Source organism: Camponotus floridanus, unplaced genomic scaffold (assembly GCF_003227725.1).
Source record: "Camponotus floridanus strain SB8 unplaced genomic scaffold, Cflo_v7.5 scaffold8, whole genome shotgun sequence".
Lineage (NCBI taxonomy): Eukaryota > Metazoa > Arthropoda > Insecta > Hymenoptera > Formicidae > Camponotus > Camponotus floridanus.
This window is the reverse complement of record NW_020229849.1, coordinates 494,066-515,532: the sequence shown is the minus strand read 5'-3', so window position 1 is coordinate 515,532 and position 21,467 is coordinate 494,066. Positions and strand designations below refer to the sequence as shown.

The following is a 21,467-nucleotide window of genomic DNA, read 5'->3' as shown; positions in this document are numbered from 1 at the left end:
TTTTCCAATATTGTACAATACAAATTCCAATACAAAAAAAAGATGGATTTGATGTAGAATTATAAATGCTTATTCAGTTACAAAGTCCTTTATAATTATCACGAATAACATGATTATACAATCGTTTAATTATTGACTTTTATACTGTGATATTATGTTTATCTTTTCTGCATCAATTAATCTTGTCATAAGTTATAACAGGTACATGATAGCTGTAATGCAATTCAAACAATAACTATAATCTATTGTTTATTTAGTCATTAAATAATAAATTGCATTGACTTTTGATAGCTTCCTAATCTTTATAAATCAAGATAATCAGAAAATTTCTACACCTAAAATGTATTATACGGATATAGATATTTCAAAACATTGTACGACTTGTCAAATGTTCTACGATTAATCCAATTGTAAATTATAACTTAAAAATATCACATATATAAGAGAGCAATTTATGTAGAAAAATTGACATAAGTCATTTTAAATATTGTATTAAGATAAATCGTTGCGTCTTCACTTTTTGTATTAATTTATATAATATTATATAATAATATTAATTTATATAATATTAATTTATATATTATATAATAATATTAATTTATATAATATTATATAATATTTATTCTATATTTAATCTATAATCTTATTCAAATATTCTTTGATTCGGATTCGCTCCATGTTTCTCGTTAAATGTGATAATTGTGATCAAAATGCGATATAAATGGTGACGGCCAATTATTATTGTCAGTGTTAAATGTGTATCTTTTAGCGCTATTTATAAATTTTGTAAGATACACTTCAGTTGTTGCTGCTGTTGTATTATATGTTATTGTACTATTATGACATATTTGTTTTATCGTGATGATTATGCTCTGCAAGATTGCACAAATATTTTTATATCATGATTAAAAATGAATTGAATCTTCAGTCGTAGCAGAAAAAAATACTTGGAAATTCTCTCGTTTATCAGATATATCTTGATCGAAAAGAAACGTATTTCGATAATAATATATTCATCCACGAAAGGCTCGCGATAGAGGAGAATGTAATTTTTATTGAAACTATATTATATCTGGAACTTCTAAAATTTTTCGAGTAGTAGGTAAAATCATGTAAGCATTTGAAATACTTTCACATTAGTATTATCTTCCTGATGAATGAAAAAAACGCACAATTTTCAATCAAACGCGATAACGCTGCGTTTAATGTACGATTTCTAGCGTAATCGAATAATATTTCGTGCATGAATAAATAGAAATTTGGAGTAAAGTTTTTGCGATTTGAGAAAAAATAATCTATATTATCAACATCTATTCTCAAAAATAAAGAACGTGTTTTATTATTTTAATTAATTAACGTGTCATTTAATTATGAAAAGATGATTGATCATAAATACATAAGTATTACAATAGTATTTGTGATTAATTAAAGAATAAAAATAAGTGTATATACATCTTTAAACAACGTTTTATTTAACAAAGTCTGCCCATCGAGTCATTTATCACCTCAGTGCCAATTTGCAAAGAGCAACTGTGTCACACGATAATTTTTACATACACAGCGTATCATTCTATTTTTACTTTAGTAAGAATTATAAAGATATATAGATAGAATTATAGATTTAATTATAGATTTAAATTTATAGATTTAATTATAGATTTAAATTTATAGATTTAAATTTTCTTAAATACAAATGTATCTATTGCATCGATTGATTATTTTGTGATAGAACACAAAAGTTACATAAAATTAGAGTAACTTATCGTTCCAAAGAATAATTTATTATTCCAAAGAGTTTGTACTTGGGCTGTGCATTTGTCACGACATAATATTTACTGAACAATCACAGCAAATATTACATAACAATCACAAACGAGATTCAACGAATTATACATTTATGTGATACCAATTTTTTATTTGTCTGTAAACACAAGGGTCATATTGATCAAGTTTATTAATGAGTTTCATTATATTAATATAAATAATTGTAATGTAAATTAAGGGACAGTTTACAAAATGCAAGAACAAATAAATAAAGATATTTGATTTTAGTTAAGAGTATATTATTTATCTCTCCAATAGCAAACATACAAAAATGGCAAAAATGAAGATGCAAACGGCAGCAACATACAATGAATCTTTCGATATTGTAGTATCAATGGTATAACTATTACTAAATGTGACAGTTAAACAATATAGAAATATAAAACGATAAAAAGTTAAAAAGAATATCTTAATATTCAAGTTAAATACTCAAATATAAATTTTATCGATTAAATACTTGCACAAATTAAAATCTAAATTATGTTGTTTCTTGATTTTGAAATTAAAAGTATTAAAAAAAAGTGCCTTAAGGTCAACAATTTGTTGTTACACTAATGCTACATACATAGTTTCTTTTTATTGAGAAAGAATAAATATGTATAATGTGTTCTTCTATAATTCTATACTTTTTATTTTAAATACTATAAAGTTTATATTACACTTGATGTATCAAACGCAAAAAAGAAAACGCAAGATGTATTACCTAACACTTTTAGATCTACGAGATCTCGTAGATCAATACCGGAATTACAAATCCATTGTACCGCTTCTCTGTTTCTCTTGGCTCTCGGTCCATGCCTTTGCTATTGTTTTCTTCATCTCATCGTCGCCATCCTGATACATCTTCTTCATGAGATTCATTAGACTAGCGCTGGGATCGCTATCTTCTCCCAATTCTGGTACAGATGATTTCGCATCCTTGATTCTCTTTTCCACTAATGTGATATGAGACCAGTCTTTGGCAACTTTTTTCGCTAGTAACACGACGATCATATCGGTCTTCACTTTAAAACTACTCCTCTCGGTGTCGATCTCGGCGCACAAATTGTTGATTGGCAAGTTATAATTTTTTTTGTCCAAACCGAGTACTCGCAGATCCAAAGACTTGTCTGTGAAGTTGCAGATGATGGCTTGCTTGGGCAACTGATGAACATCCTTCAATGTTATATAAATTTTGACTGTTGTAAGCGTCTGATCCCATCCGTAATTGTTCAATTTCACTTCGTAGCACTTTTTGGGACCGTTGAACAAAGGAGTTGTCGGTTTGATGGCTGCATTTTTGTTTTCTTCAAGTAACCTTGCCAATTCTGTCTGTAGTCTTCTAATTTCTAGCATTAATATGTCTTTAGTTCGTTGTCTACGAGCCTGTTCGAGTAAGCTGTTGAGCTCCTCGATGTCCAATTTCACCTGTGAGAGAAAGAATATTAAAATTATGTGTCAAAATTATAAAAATTTAAATAGAGCAAGTCAAATTAAATTTATATTTTCAGTAAAATATTTTCAGTAAAATAAGTAAATAAATTAAATTAATTAATTAAGTAAAATTCAATAAAATATATAAAGCTACTTATTATTAAATTAAACGCTAATTTGTTAATAAACATGTAAAATAAAAATCTAGCAACACTCACTTCGTCAGTTTTCGACGACATTGTTGATTTGATTATTCAAGTTCTCAAATTTGGTTATTCCTTTATTCAAAGTTTGGCTCGCAATTCTTACAGAATGTTCACGATGTCACAAGTTTTACACCAAGATACAGTAGATGTTCTCGAACTGACATTCGAAGATAAAATGAAGGTAAAATACGGTAGAATATCATCCTCTGGAATCTTCCAGAATTTTCGTTTCTGGTGTTCACAAATATCTGTTCTGCATATCTGCACTGTTACACTTTCTGCACTCAAAATAACATGTAGAAAAAATTTAAATACATGTAGAAAAAAAATTAAAATAATATTTTAATAGATATTAAGTCAATATAAATTCAATCTTTTTACAAAAAATTTGGATTTTTCAAATGTTATATATATCTGAGAGAGAGAGAGAGAGAGAGAGAGAGAGAGAGAGAGAGAGAGAGATAAAAAGAAAGATTTTTTAATTTTAACAACCCGGAAAAAAATAATAAAATGTTTTAATTAGATCAAATTATATGTGATTAGATCTAAATTTTTAACCAAATTGATTAAGTGAGTTCTAACAGATCTAGGCAATATCTGGTGTAATATATAATTTCAGATCAGTCACCCAGTATAGTGTGTGTAATAGGTTAGAAAGAGAGAGAAAAAGAGAGCAAGCGAGACAGAAGGTCATTGCTGTGATTGGTTACTTGTCAAGTCCACGCATGCGCAGTTCATTTTTATCCACGCTGAAAAAAATTCAATCTTTTTACCAAAAATTTGGATTTTTCAAATGTTATACATATCTGAGAGAGAGAGAGAGAGAGATAAAAAGAAAGATTTTTTTAATTTTAATAACCCGAGAAAAAAATGATAAGGTCGATAAATAAGGTGGGAATAATAAAGGAATTTTTTCCAATTTTAATAATTATATAGTATATATATATATATATATATATACTATATAATTATTAAAATTGGAAAAAATTTCTTTATTATTCCCACCTTATTTATCGACCTTATCATTTTTTTCTCGGGTTATTAAAATATATATATATATATATATATATATATATATATATATATATATATATACAGGGTGGACCAAAAGTCTGGATACAATCGAAGAAAAAATATGTAATTTGCATTAACAATTAAATATTTTTTCTTAAAAGTAACTATGCGTTTTCTTTACATCAATTGATTCCTCTCATTATTTTATACATAAAAGTATTAAGGTAAGATAATCGAAAAATGAATATTTTACAAAATATTTTACGGTTTATGTAAAATTAAGAAATGATTTCAAGCCTTATAACTCAAAAAGTGCTTGAGGGAAAAATATTTTATTATAGTGTTTTGGAAAGCTACGAGAAATGCAATGAAAAATAGGGAGTTCCATTAAAAAAATTCAAGTTGACCTTGCCCTGACCTTGGCGACGCCACTCAATGTCAAATAGATATTACAGTTAAATACATCTTTTTAATCCTTACAACTTTTGTCTAAAGCATTTTGTTCTAAAATGCATTCTATACGAGATATTCGAGTGTATCCACTTTTGATCCACCCTGTATATTATTAATTATAATATCTTATATACTTCGAAGTGTGTGTGTGTACATCAGAAAAAAAAGTAAGAGTACACATAATAATAATTGCGGATCGATAATTACGTGCGAGTTTATTTGTATTTTTTGCGATTTTAAAAGGATATCGCAAGAAATACGGAAATGTTAGAATCACAGATCTCCGATTTCGAAATACAACAAAATATAATGATCTGACTGTAAGACAGGAGATTTTTCAGATTATGTATTGATTCTAAACAACGATACCATTTAATTAATTTCGAATATGTTATACCTTATACCTACTTATTCTGTTAATATTATTTTCAAAAATAAAGAAAATTAAAGAAGAATTATTTATTATTGAAAAAGTACAAAATTTATTACATATATAAAAACGAAACGTTCAGTGTCAAATAAAGCTTAAAATCAGATGATATTTTATTTTATAATTAAATAAAGAGCTATGGTAAATGCAGGGTTGAACATTCATCCTAAATCCTGTAAACTTGAAATTATTATTTTTGGTTTTTTTTCAGAAATAATATTTTGATCATCTTTGCATTATCTTACTCTTTCATCTGAATAATATTAGAAAACTATGCGACGACGACGTAGTAATGTCTTAAAATATCAGAATATAATACGAACATGTGGGCATGTATTACGAATATAAGATAAAATAATAGATAATAAAACAGAACATGTAATGTTGCGACGCAATGCTCGACGCAAGCGCAAGAAAATTATGCGAAAATAGTGTTACAGCGATACAAAAAAAAGAAGTAATAATCGCATTTGTTCGAACCTCGCGAGACAAATATATATAAATAGATTATACACTGAGGAAAAAATTTGTTTAAATCAAATAAATTTGTTTTCTTGAAACTTTTGCTTTAAATACAAGGAATTGTTTATTTCATTTAAGCAAAAGCATTTAATTTTAATTAAATATGCATGTTATATTAAGTACATTAGTTTCATTTATATATTTTTTTATATTTAAATACTATTTTTGTAAAATATATACTATAATTTGTTAAATTAAATATATCATTTTTTAAAATTAAAAAAATTTTAAATTTTTGGGAATAAAAAATGCATTTTGATAAATATTTTGTGAAATTAACATAAAAATATTTAATTAAAAATTATATTTTTTTAAACATATGTAAATAAATACTTAATTTAAGCAAACAGACGTTTTGAATACAAGTAAATACGTAATCAGTACCCACCGAATAAATAGCTTTCTTAAGTTAACTAAAATTTTTTTTATTTCAAGATCATTTTTTCCTCAGTATGCGTACAAATTATTCGAGAAAAATGAACTCTATGTATTTATGCGAAACATTCACAGCTCATTTCATCTGACAACAGCGTAGTTTGGAATTGGTGTGTTAACCGTTCCCCAAAAAAGAATGAGCTTCGTGGGATCATGTCTGATGAAAAAGAGAAAAGGTCTATCGGCAACTAATTTCTTCTGACTACCGTCTCGTCGTAAAATTACGCCAGTCGTCGCCGCAGCTTCCGTTCCTATTTCCGTCACCTCCATCTCCACCTTGTGTAGCACCTCGTCGGCGAATAAACCCGGATTTACGAGAGTCCCGCTGTTTCGAATATTATCCAGACCGTAAGATGGGAAATTCTTGCTTTGCATAAATTTCAGGAAGTTGTCGTCTATAGGTCGGTTCTGCCGTCTCCTTCTGCTCTTCGTTTTTGTCTCGGCGTTTCGGAAACGATACTTGTTCTCCTCTAAACTTACATATTTCGTATCTTCGTCATTAGTCTTCGGCGCGATTTTCTCGTCCGTGACATACATCGTTCGCGATGACGTGACGTTGTGTCGTTTTTTGTCCAAAACGTTGCGACGTGTTCTACGAATTTTGTGAATTTGAAATCCTGTGCTCCATTGTTCAATATTAAAGCCACGCTCTTTATCATCGTACCTGAAAAAGTTTGTTCTCACACCCTGGTCTCCCATTCGTGAAAAGATCAGATATTCGTCGGTTTTGCTGGAAACCGCTTGCCGTGGAATTTGCGGGGAAATTGGTGAGGCTGCTAACGGAATTGGTACAGCCGTTGAACCGTATCCGCTCGATAAGAGACTCAAATCCGCAGTTTTCGCATCGAATAACGACTGCAATCCCAAATTTTGAAGCGCACTATTCAACGTCAACGTACTCGAGAGTTTCATTCGAGGAAGACCGATGATACAGGTTTGGTTCTTGAGATTACTTATTAAGTATTCGATAGTTTCGACTGTTAATTGATCTTGAAAATTTTTCAAAGCAGTTGCCCCATGGACTTTCGGCAGAAGTATATACATGGACATCTCTAAACCTTTATAAGGTAGAGCCAAAATTTTAACGCCTATTTGTTTGTCTTCGTAAAAGGGAAATTCACCGCCGTTATACATCATATCTACTTCGATCTTATCATTCGGTTCAATGAAAAATTCTCTTCTGCAAAATAGAAAATTATAATATATATAAAAAAAATATATAATAATAAAATATAATAATAAAATATAATAATATATAATATATAATAATAAAAAAAGTAATAATAAAAAAATATAATAAAAATAATAATAAAAAATAATAATGAAAATAATAATAAAAAAATATATAATATATATAAAAAAAATGAATCTTTTTTTTTATCATTGGGTAATGAATAAAAATATCTCACCTCCGTGTCGCACCACGTAAGAAATGTTGATTCCATTCTCCTTTGAAGTAGAGTGCCGATAAAAGAATTACCATGGTCCTCGGATCGGGCGCGCCTGTCAATATTCCATTGATCTTTCCCATTGTCCGATTCCTTACCCAATTGTTGATTATATTCTCGGCTTCTTTGCTTTTTCTTTGAAAATCTAAATTTATTACTTCGCTTTTATAGACTTTTGTGCTAATCTCGAGAAATTCAGGGCGAATTGGATATCCCTCCTAAAACAAAAGTTAAAAATTCATTAAATTTATTAAAATAATGTTTTATAATTAAATGAAAATCTTATTATCTATATATTTGCATGCCTAAATTTTAATTTATAAAAAATTCTCTCTTTCTCTATTTCTAATAATTTATAATTTAGATGTTATTAATATTCTTCTAAATTTCTTTTTGCAGATTTAGATAATAAATTTGATTTCAATTTATTACGCAGCATGCGACTTTTTAATTATTCCAATTAATGGAAATAAAATATTGAATATATACCTGAACAAAAACACCACTGGCAGAATCTATGCGCGGTTTATTGCTTCCTTCAATCCTGTAGTTCGCCAAGTCCAGCAACTGGCCAAATGTTTGATGAACAATTTCCGAGTGTTGGGATATATCAATACCTGATTCTAAACCGAGCACTCGCGAAACTTCATCAAAAGTCCTGCCGGAAGAACCCAACAAGACCAATGATAGAGCAACAGCGACGCTGAGTGGAGAAAAGATGATATTTTCACGATGAGCCAATGCGCCTTCAGAATTGAAAATCGCTCTATTCAAGTCCAAAGAGAACTTCATGATTCCTCTAGCTATAATATCGTTCACCTAAAATCAATGACATATTAACGATTTTTATTTTGACACATCTTCGCGAATATTGCACACTGAGGAAAAAATTATCTTGAAATAAAAAAATTTTAGTTAATTCAAGAAAGCCATTTATTTGATAGATACTAATCACGTATTTACTTGTATTCAAAACGTCTGTTTGCTTAAGTTAAGTATTTATTTACATATATTTAAAAAAATATATATGCTTAAAAAATATAATTTTTAATGAAATATTTTTATTTTAATTTTACAAAACGTTTATTAAAATGCATTTTTTATTCCCAAAAATTTTAAATTTTTTAATTTTAAAAAATAATATATTTAATTTAATAAATTATAGTATATATTTTACGAAAATAGTATTTAAATATAAAAAATATATAAATGAAAATAATGTACTTAATATAACATGCATATTTAATTAAAATTAAATACTTTTGCTTAAATGAAATAAACAATTCCTTGCATTTAAAGCAAAAGTTTCAAGAAAACAAATTTATTTGATTTAAAAAAATTTTTCCCTCAGTGCAGAATCAATAGAAAATAAATACACACATATAATTATTTATTTATGTAATTAAACAAAATTTACTATATTTCACAAATATTTACTATAACAAAATTTACTATATTTCACAAATATTTACTATATTTCACAAATTTAAAAAGAAATATATTTGAAGAACTATGTCATTGTTTTTTTCAATTTTATTTCGAGCGTGATTATTTCTGCAGATTGACTACAATGTAATCCATAAAAATTTGCAATTAATTTTATTTTCAGAGCAAGTTGTTTGCTGAGCATGCAAAAATAAAAGAAAACATGCAAATTACAAACTGATAATAACTTACATGATTATTCCAATTTTCCAATGACGGACTAGCTGTTGAATTAGCTATCGGACTTACTGAGGGATTAAGAGGTAGCTGAGTTGTGGGATTAAATCGTGCCGGTTCTAGACGTGCGATCCCGGATTGCAGAGTGGATTCTCGAATGGATTGTTTAGTTGTCTGAACTGATTGGCTATTGCTGACTGTTTGCAACGCAGGATAACTAGCAGGATAATTAGCAGGTTGTCCTGAAAGGATAGGTGCACGGCTCGTATCTGTCATCTTCACATATTCATCTGGATAGACGATCTGACCAGCAGACACTAATATCAGAAAATCCAACAACAACCATATTCGTGCCATGTCTTCGATTATCTATAAAGAGATATGTAAGTTATATACATGTTTGTAATATTGATTTTCTAAAAGAAGATAAATCAAAAGGGATTGATAAAAATACATTCTACGAGGTGTGTTAAAAAAAAAGGTGACTTTTTATTTTTCTCGAAAAATATTTATTTATTCATCAATATCTATTTTGTCCCCTTCAAAGTAATCCCCCTCAAATATTATACACTTGTGCCAGCGCTTTTTCCAATCCTCGAAGCACTTTTGATATGCGCTTTTTGGTATGGTCTCGAGCTCTTCCAGCGATGCGATCTTTATCTCCTCAATCGTGGCAAATCTCCGTCCTTTCATGGGTCTTTTCAGTTTTGAGAACAAGAAAAAGTCGCAAGGGGCTAAATCCGGTGAATACGGTGGCTGAGGCATGGTTACGGAGTTGACTTTGGCCAAAAAATCACGAACAAGCAACGACGTGTGAGCTGGCGCATTATCGTGGTGCAATATCCATGCCCAAAACACCCGAAAAAATTGTATGGCATGAGCCAACCGATATGCCGACATCCTCAGCAACTTCTCTAATAGTAATTCGACGATTCTCCATAACAATTTTCTTCACTGCTTCGACGTTGTCATCGGTTGTTGACGTGCTGGGGCGTCCAGGGTGGGCATCGTCATTAACATTTTCTCGATCTTTTGTGAAGAGCTTGTATCACTTGTAAACATTTTTTTTTGCTCAGAGTAGACTCGCCAAATGCCGCAGTCAACATTTCAAATACGTCAGAGCACTTAATTTTATTGTTCACACAAAATTTAATACAGGAGACCGCATCGCTGGAAGAGTTCGAGACCATATCAAAAAGCGCATATTAAAAGTGCTTCGAGGATTGGAAAAAACGCTGGCACAAGTGTATAATATCTGAGGGGGATTATTTTGAAGGGGACAAAATAGATATTGATGAATAAATAAATATTTTTCGAGAAAAATAAAAAGTCACCTTTTTTTTTGAACACACCTCGTATAATATCATGAAAATATTAATCTTTGCCCGATATCAGAGAAATTGATATACAAATTTAACTTATTATATAGCAGGGTTGACAAAAAACTTGTTTTTTTAATTTTAAACAAAAAACATTGTTTTTTTTTGTTTAGAACAATGTTTTTTGTTTTAATTGTGTTTTTAAGTAAAGGAAAAAAAGAACATGTTTTAAACAAAAAAAGCATGTTTTAAACAAGCAAAAAACACTTAATAGCTTTGATCTGTGTAAATATTTAAATTTTTCACTAACGTTAAACGGTAAATACCGTTGTAAATAACGTTGCCAAAATTGACGCTATTAAAAATATAAATAATAAAATGAAAATGATAAGATGGGTATTATTTTAGCAGAATATTTATTTTCGGATATTAAATAACAATCTATACAATAAAGATTACTTAGAAGATATTGACTGACTCTACATTTTACATTTTAGCATTTTAAATTAATAGTACATAACTCATAGCAGGTCAGTAGTTCTAAAAAAAGTTCTAGTTAATAATATTTAATATATAATACTTTGGTTCCTTTCCTATTAGGCTCCTATTGGCTCCTTTCCATATATTCCTTAAGTAACCTCATGTTTAACTCTCAACATCAATTATAAATAAAAGAAAAATAAAAAAAACCTCAATTCTTCTTTTTAAAAGAAGAACTTTTTTTGAAAACTACTGACCTGCTATGAGTTATGTACTATTAATTTAAAATGCTATAATGTAAAATGTAAAGTCAGTCAATATCTTTTAAGTAATCTTTATTGTATTGATTGTTATTGTAATATCCAAAAATAAATATTCTGCTAAAATAATACCCATCTTATCATTTTTATTTTATTATTTATATTTTTATATCTATATGTTACATAAATATAGATAAAAAACTAAAAACACTAAAATAAAAACTTTTTTGCAACATAAACATCTATTAGTTTTTGTTTGTTTTTTATTTTTTTTACAATTTCTTTTCCAAATATAATCATATATTTTATTTGCGATATTTTAAACGATTCTAAACAGTAGTTTAAAACAGTTTAAAACAAAAATGTTTAAAACAGTGTCCATTGTTTTAAACAAGTTTTAATCAAACAGTTTTAAACACATTGTTTAAAACATGCCTGTTATATAGCTTTTTATTCGTCTTTTTATTTTTATATAGATTTAAACAATCGATAAGAGACGAATATATAATTTCGTAGTAAATCATTGTATTCCTATTTAGTATAATATAATAATAATATATGTTTTTTTTTCAAAAATATAGCGATAGCGGAATTAGAATTATTAGTTTATGATTATGAATATAAGTTTGCATTCGTTGCAAACAATTAGCAGCGGAATCTCGTAATTATAATACATCTAATGACATATAGTTCGCATAATTGCTCACATCCTATACTCGTATATAAGTAAGCGATAAATGCCATTATACCATTATTATTTGTAAGCACGATAACAACGATATTTCATATCTTGCCAATGATGTTATAATACATCATCAAAAGTAACAATAATATGTTAATCGATGATTATAAAAAAAGCTTAAAACAAAAATGTATAATATTATTGTTGTATTGTTGTATACAGAATATATTTTAACGGTTTTTTTCTAAGCGATATCCGCAATATCATTGATTTAAAATATTTTAATTAATTGTTCCAGATGTGTTTCGCTAATTATAAAGATAGATGAGACTAATGAGACAAAACCAGCCAGGAAACATATTTTGATAGATATATCTACAAGCAGGAAATATGCGCGAAAAAAGCATTATATCATATTAATTAGACTAATAAGCATTTTTATTGATTAAATGATTTTATTGTTTATTTTTAGTTTATTTTTAATTTATCACTTATATTTAAATTAATTAATGATTAATTAATAATGAGTTACTTTTATTATCACTTATATTTTAATTAATTAATGATTTACCTTTTTTTAATTTATTTAAGCGAATTTGTATGTCTAATAATATTTTTATAATATGATTTTAAGTTATATCTAAACATTTTAACTCGTAATAGAGTGATACCAAATTGTCTTAAAGTTTACAACAGAGAAAACATTAGATCAAATTTACGTATTTTGTACAATGGATAAAGTATTACATATTTACATAGTTTATACAATTGATAAAGTGCATACCAAAGACGCAGCCGCAAGAAAATGAATACCTAATTTTATTCAGTGTTTACTACACTAATAGTCTAACGATCATTCATCTAGGAAAACTATTTATTTTATCGCATCTAGTGTGCAGTCACATGATTATTGAGAAATAATTACAAACATCGATTAGATTGCATTAGAAAAGATACAGTCATGTTTTATATAATTCACTCCAACAAATGTAAAAAGATAAGAATAAATTAAAAATAATTTATAAAAATAAATATTTCGAAATAAATATATAAATACATTTTAGAATAGAAAAAATTCGAAAAATATAAACAAATTTGAATTAATTTTAAACCAAAAAAATAATCGAGAAAAATTGGGATAATATTCTATTACTGAATATTTCCATTGAATATTTTTTTCATTTTTTTCTCTCTGAGACATCCCTTTGTGTAGAATGTATAATGAATCGACGTCAACCGTCAATGAATTTACAATACTTCCGTTGTGCTCGTCAACATTGGGACAATGAAGATGTCTGCTAGGAATAACCCAACGCCTTCGAGCGCTTGAGTAGACATTTATGCATTATCTGAAAGACGCGAGTGTAAAACCATCACATATAATACTGTTGGAAATTCCCAAAGGAGTGGCAGAAACATACCATAGATTAGGGTCCAACCGCATAAAAATATATCTTTTTAAATACTCCCACCGCATACAAATATATTTTAAACCACTTCCTCGAGATAGCTTTTAATTCTTCGTAAGAATAACATGAAAATATTCTAATATCGGTATTTTTTTAAATCATAGATATTAACACTATAAATGTCCTAAAAAATTGCTCTCATTTTTTACCCGTGACTTTTCCTTTTTTTATTAATTCGCAAACGATGACATATCTTAACAAAAATTTATCACCAATGTGTAATTTACAATCTATTAACAATATGTTCGCAAATGAAACAAAACAAAAGTATGTAAAATATGTGAGCAACAAATTTCGCATTCTTCGTATAATTTTAAAATATAATCTTTTAACAGAATTGTTATTCAAAACATCAAGGATATTTAATATTCCATAATGACAAATCTCAATAGGAGATAATTTCTTTAAAGAAATTTTTAAAGCAAGATCAACTTAATTAAGGAATGCTAACTAAAAAGAAGAAATTAAAAAGAGGAAATATCTAGAGGAAATACCCTACACATATTGATAAAATAATTAAAATCAATTTTCCCGATATCTTCTGTGACGATATATTTTATCAAACGTTATATGCTGATATAGTATGTATATACAACGAAGAATGACGTTTCTGATAGCTGGAATTCCCACCTCCAAGTCAAATAATGATATGCTATTTTCACAATTACGTTCAATCGATTGAGCCTGTTTTTTTTTTCACGCTTATCTTACAGTTATGTTAATGCTTGTATGTTTCCTATCGTATAACGAGATATTGTCTAATGCCACATTTTGTGCTGCAAAATGTCATTAATTTCATGTTGCACTAAAAAACTCGCAGTAATAATAAAAATAAATTATAACATAAAGATCGATTGATATAATTTAATTTTGAATATTAAATGCATATAATATATTATAAATGCATATAATATATTATAATCTTAAATGCATATAATATATTATAATCTTTATGCTCATTTAACTAATAAAAAAATGCAATATTCAATATGATATTTTTCATATAAGCATCGAAAAATAAAATTTATCAATATTACATCAGTTTTAATCCTTATCATAAAGATTAAAAATTTTTATTTATTTATTCATTTATATGAACTACACATGAGTTTAATATGTCAATTATTTACATTTTAGCTGTTTTTCTTTACGGTCGAATTTTCCATTAATAATCATTAATTAATTAATAATATTAATTATGAAATTACTTTATTTAATTAGTGCAATTATAACAAATAATCCATTAATATACATCCATTTTAAAATAAAGGAAGTTGCATAAGAATTAGCATAAGAATTAGCATCTTGAGAAATTATTTCTTCGATAAAAAGTTCATGACATATTTATCCAACTTTTTATTTAACTTTTTATTTTATTTTTATTTTATTTTTATTTAATTGTTATATAATTATATAATTTTCTTTAATTGTTATATAATTATATAATTTTCACGTAATTATAAGTCTTATTTTATAATTCACAGATTTTCCAAAAAAAAAAAAAATATCTACTATTCTTAATTATCAAAACATCGCTTTTAAACAGGATTTAATCTTATCCTGAAGGTCATATGTGAAAGTAAAATCATCATCAATAGCTTATCACATATTGCACTTTTGTATCTTCTCCAATTTGTATGGAATGCAAACAAATAATAGTAATATGAGAAAAGTAAGATTATGCCACTATTAATTATTAAAAGAAACGCTTTTCGTTAATTACTGCCAGCATAATTAATAATTATTATGAAATTTGGCACTAATTATTCGATAATTACCTCAGTAATTATAAAGTTTTTGCAATTCACGTGTGGAAAAGTAATGTATTTGTAATTACAAGTTACGACAATTCATAGTCGATTAACAAAAGTAATGGAATTAATTACTTTAGAAAGGAAACCACTGTAAAATCTTTTTCACAAAAAATATATCCAATAATATTAATTAATATTAATTAATTAATACAACTTATTAAAGTTTTTCATTATTTTTTTCATTCTATTCATTTTTTATATCAATGGTTGAGATAAAAGAAATAAACGATATTAAATAATCTAAAAAAACATTTCGTAATATTAATACAACTAATGTAAAAAGATTTCTATCATATTTAATCTCATTGTTGCTTTTAAATTGACAAAATTAAATTTTTATTTACAAATATAAATGTATATCTACGTAAAAAAGTATAAATAAAAATACAAGCAAAAAAATCCATTCCTGATATATTTTTCAACAATAATACTCTTTTTAAGCCAAGAGGGAGGATAAATAAATACTCACCTGGAAGAAAGCGCAACAATACAATCCTCGTAAGGTCCTCGAAATGTCCTCGATCTGTGCGATTATCTCGATCGATTTACCGTTTCGACGCTACGACGTTTCAATGTCCTTTAGATATAGGCCAAGTTCAATTTATTCTTCACGTTGAATGTTGAGTGTATGGACACGATAATTATTTGAGAAGCTGGTTTTCAAAATAAAGCTCGTTATTTCGACGCTTTGTCAGACAAGCCTTACTCACGACACGTATCGCGTGGGTCACGCGAATACTAAGCGGGTACCGGTCTCGTCGATCTCTTTTATTCGTTACCCAGACCGTTGATAGTCAAGAGAGATATGGAGAGAGATGTGAGCGTAGCAAATACCACGATATAACTGGATGGAGGCTTGACGACACTGTGACTCACCAATCTCGCTCATGCTTTAAGCATAGTTTACACGATTCCTTCATCTCGTTTGCAAAAACGCACTGAAATAATTAACAGTTAAAAAAAAATTTACACACAAAGCGCCAGTGCACTGAGGGAAAAATTTTTTTTAAATCAAATAAATTTGTTTTCTTGAAACTTTTGCTTTAAATTCAAGGAATTGTTTATTTCATTTAATTTAAATTAAATATGCATGTTATATTAAGTACATTATTTTCATTTATATATTTTTTTATTTAAATACTATTTTCGTAAAATATATACTATAATTTATTAAATTAAATATATTATTTTTTAAAATTAAAAAATTTAATAATATTTTGGGAATAAAAATGCATTTTAATAAATATTTTGTAAAATTAAAATATAAACATATTTAATTGAAAATTATATTTTTTTAAGCATATATATTTTTTTAAACATATGTAAATAAATACTTAACTTACAAACTTACTTAACTTTAGCAAACAGACGTTTTGAATACAAGTAAATATGTGATTACTATCCACTGAATAAATAGCTTTCTTGAGTTGACTAAAATTTTTTTATTTCAAGATAATTTTTTCCTCAGTGTGAAAATATTGAAATGAGAACGTGTTTGTAAATAAAAAAAACTTGAGTTAAATTGGACGAATATTTATTAATACTTTATTTATTAATACTTTATTTATTAATACTTGAGATTACTTACACTTTCATATTGAGTGTCTTGCGTAATGCTCGATCTACTTTAGATTCATGCAGGCACCCTGGTAAAGCCACAATGAGGACGAATAAGGTGAGAACCATTTATCATCGGGATGTATTGCGTGTACTTGCGACAAAAATCCGTTTTCCTGCAAATGTATAGATCACAATATCATAACAACGATAACGTAGAATATATCATACGAGATACAAAACATTCTCTGCAAATATAAATTCCACTAAAATATGAAATTTAATTATCCAGCCGAATAAGTTGATCTCATATAAAATTAGTAAATAATCTAATAAATATAAATTTATAATTTGTAAATTTATAAATTATAATTTTTTTATAAATTATAATTTTTAATATGTTATATATAAATAATTTATATATAAATAATTTTTTCTTAAATTTAAAAGAAGTTATATATCGCTTTCGAATAAAATTAAATAAACACATGAATGTTCGGAATAATGACTAGTTATTCTCAAGATTCTGCGTTTTTGAATCATACATTTCGATTATTTATTTTATACAGATTACGCTTGGTTGATTATATGTATCACACGATGAGTGTATCGCGTAAATTCCTGAGCAAATACATTCTGTATCAACGCGCTTCATTGTATGCGTTTCCGTTTGTTTCATTCAACGCCTTTCCGGGCGGGCCGAAAAAGTTGCCTTTGTCGGGATCGAAATTAACAATTGAGCAACACATTTTCGTAACGTAAGCATTATAAATAATTATTGGGACATGTCTATCTCTTTTATACAAAAACATCAATTTATCGAAAAGAGCATTAATTTATTTTAAATTTATGCTCTAAAACTGTAAAATTATTAATTCATTAATTAATTATTTAATTTGTTAAAATTATTAAATAATAATTAAATAATAATAAAATATTAATATATAATAAATATTAAATAATAATAAAATATTAATAATTATTAAATAATTGAAAAATGAAAATAGAATAATTATTAATGAATTAATAATTTTTTTTATATTAAAAAAAATTATTAATTCATTAATCCATTATTTAATTTGTTAAAATTATTAAATAATAATTAAATAATAATAAAATATTAATGTATAATAGATATTAAATAATAATAAAATATTAATATATAATAAATATTAAATAATAATAAAATATTAATAATTATTAAATAATTGTTAATATCTTTTTAATGAAAAAAAAAATACTTTTATTGTGTGTTGAGAAAATTAAAATTTTTAAACCGATTTGAACAAAAACCAATGAATTGTTTTAAATTTTGAAATGCATACTAGGCAATAATCAAAACTTTCGACGAGACAAAAATCATCTCTATAATAGTTATTAAATTTATCTCTTCAATAAGATCATTAAAAAAGATGCTATCAGAAGTAAAAATTAAATAATTCACAAATTATATTAATATCGCTAGTCAATTAATGGAAGCATCATTGGAAATAATGTAATGGACCAAAACTAGCCAGAATTTTTGTTTATTAATTACAAAAATAAAATAAATAAATCAAACATTTCTAAAATGAAAAAATTTAACGTATGCTTTGATATAAAATAGATAAAGTTAATTTAAATCGGAAGTATCGTAATCCGAAACATTAAAAGACTTTCACCTGGCAAGTCGAATTATATACATCAATCGAATGCATTGATAAAACCATTTTTCATTATATTAAATGGAACTCACTGATTCTTTCCATTCTCTGCGAATGTAATAATTGAATTCTTAACTGTACTTATGCGAAATACGCACTTAATTATCGGACAAATTATACAGATTATCCTATCAAATTATATTATACGGATCATTTTTCCGCCCCTATTTACAATAAAGTTATCTTTTATCTTAATATTATATCATATACGTACGTAAATAAAAAATATTTATAATTTCTCAATATTACCAGACTGACAGCATTCTATCGAAATACATAACTGATATGTTTTCAAGCTGGACAAGTATTACACATGCGCAACAGCACGAGCACCGCCATTTATTACTATCCTATAAAAAATCGGAGCATTATTAGAAAGAGATAGTATATTTTTGATTGGAACTCTGTCTTTTTCTATATTATACTATCTGAACTACAAACATTTTTTATTAGATATTTAGCAAAAATGATACAGCGATTTTTAGAAAATGTCTTGATTTTATTTATGAATTTAAATAGCGTATAAAATAAATTAAATAGCGTATAAAATAAAATAAAAGTTAGTTAAAAAAAAAATATTTTATTTTCATAAAAGAAAAAGATTTTTACTTTTTATTTTTATCGTTTTTTTCAAGAAATTTAGTTTCATTTTCTTTTTATTTCATTCTCTTTTCACCTTTTGCTCTTCCTTCATCAGAGGTTTTTCAGCAATAACTTCTTAAGAAGCATTTTTCGATTCATATTTATAGGAAATTTTTTTACTCAGAATTAAATTTCCTATAAGATCTCAAAGTCTGGCTGGAACGTTCGGGGCCACCCTGTATAATTAATATTTTTAATTAATATTTTGAGGATGTATTGGTCTGTCTCAAAAGTTAATCCAAAGTATCAAAAAATTAAAATTGGGCAGAATTCTCACAGGGCACAAAATACTAAAAGACAACGAAAAGATGTCTTTTCTAAGTCGACTTTTGGACATGGCGAAAAAGACGTCTTATAGATGTCTTTTCGTCATGTCGAAAAGACGACTAAAACAAGACGTCCTTTCGTCGACCTTTTAAAGTCTAGAATTTGTACGTCCAAACCCAGACAACACAGGACATTCTATGGACATTCATTTTATGTCCATTTTACGTCCGCACGTTCATGGACATAAAATAAACGTCCATCGTACATCCGGTTTAAGACATCCGTTAACGGTCAATATTTGGACGTCCACAATTTGGATGTCCGGTCTTGGAGGTCAAAGTTTCTCGCAAGCACGCAAGCATGTATTAATTCGTTCGTTTACCGCTACGCGATGTGCGATGCGCTATCTTTCTCTTTCAATGTATTTAAGTTTCAGTTATTAGAAGATAGAGTTATAGAGAATTATATAAAGTTTGCAAAAGATAACAAATAAGATTAAAAATGTATTGTTCAATTTAATTTCTGATCTAAAGCACGGGTTTCAGATATTAAATTGATTTTATAAGTCGGACAAGTAAATGTCCGGCGAATAAACGAAAATAATTTTTCATTATCTATTTAAGATGTAAAGTGCAATATGCAAGTATAAATTATAAATAAAATTTTTATACAAAATTTTTATGTAAAATTTTATATGAAATAGATAAATTATATTATTATTTAGGGATTGAAATATATATGTTTCGTTTAAAAATTATGATATGATTTAGTCGTCTTTTAGTCATCTTTTAGTCATTTTTTGGCTTGACAGATTAATGACTAAATTCGGGTCATGAGCCGACTTTTAGTTGACTTTTTGTCGACTTTTCGTCGACTATTGTAACTAAAAGACGTCTTTGACGAAAATATGTCCAGTTTTAATCGTCTTTAAGACGTCTTTGTGCCCTGTGGGTTCTAATTGATCAAAAATTTTTTTAAAATCACGAAATCATACTTCAAAGTATTCTTTAATATAAATAGGTCTTAATTTCCAAGAAAGAAGAATTTCCATTTAAAGAAAATGTTGCCACGTTTTATCATCAATATTGCGTCGAACCGATAATCACAGTTATTTTTTAATAATATAATTTCAAAACGAGCAATTAAATCATTTTAAAACTTTGTGGGAACATTTTCACATATATGAAGAATATAATATTACAAAATGAAATTATCATTGTTTTTTTATAGTTTCTGAATAATTTATTACTTGTCTCTTAAACGTTTGCATAAGATCCTATATTAAAATCGCAAAATTAAAAAATTAATAACTTTTAAAGGAGTGAGTAAAAAAATTTGAAATAATTCATGACGATTTAGAATGTTATTAAGAATGTTAAGTTAAAAATTCACGATGATTTCATTGATTGTAATATATCTCTAATACATCCTTACCCAGACAGCCAGTGTTTGCTGATATCTAGATAAAATTATCTAGATAATCATCTAGATAAAGAAATGGATCATCTTTATCTTTAACTAGATGAAGAAATACAAAGTATCTTAGATGAAAAATATATGTCTTATCTAAAAATTGTCTAAGATGACGATTCATTATGCAAAAAAGTTTTCCAAAAATCTAAAGCAAGCTTCTAAAAATCTATCTAAAATATCTAAAATATATTTTTTATATTATTATTATTAATATATTATAAATATATTATAAACATATTATAAATATAAATTAATAAATAAATATTTATCATATCATTTATATACCTTTTTGCTATTATTTAAATATTCTTTAGGAAAAGAGAAAGAATATGTGTTTATGCTAATATCCCATTTATAATCTGCGTCACATTTTTTAGAAATATTTATAGTCTTC

General features: G+C 26.8%; 2 protein-coding genes across 3 annotated transcripts; both read right to left on the bottom strand.

Annotated features, from left to right (window-relative positions):
• Positions 1-2,325: 2,325 nt before the first annotated feature.
• Positions 2,326-3,711, bottom strand: LOC105250041 (calcyclin-binding protein). The gene is made up of 2 exons (XM_011255906.3): positions 3,456-3,711; positions 2,326-3,231 (listed from the first exon to the last, which is right to left on the bottom strand). The coding sequence occupies exons 1-2, from the start codon at positions 3,474-3,476 to the stop codon at positions 2,572-2,574; spliced, it is 681 nt and encodes a 226-aa protein (XP_011254208.1). The 5' UTR covers positions 3,477-3,711; the 3' UTR covers positions 2,326-2,571.
• A 2,529-nt stretch (positions 3,712-6,240) lies between these two features.
• Positions 6,241-16,268, bottom strand: LOC105250042 (leukocyte elastase inhibitor A). 2 transcript variants are annotated; one of them, XM_011255908.3, is made up of 6 exons: positions 15,901-16,268; positions 9,423-9,776; positions 8,235-8,564; positions 7,707-7,963; positions 6,962-7,477; positions 6,241-6,889 (listed from the first exon to the last, which is right to left on the bottom strand). In XM_011255908.3, exons 2-6 carry the CDS (start codon positions 9,762-9,764, stop codon positions 6,379-6,381), a joined length of 1,956 nt encoding a protein of 651 aa, XP_011254210.2. In that variant the 5' UTR covers positions 9,765-9,776; positions 15,901-16,268; the 3' UTR covers positions 6,241-6,378. The 2 variants fall into 2 exon arrangements, with proteins under 2 accessions (XP_011254210.2, XP_011254209.2); XM_011255907.3 differs by having other exon boundaries at positions 6,241-7,477.
• Between the last annotated feature and the right edge of the window lie 5,199 nt (positions 16,269-21,467).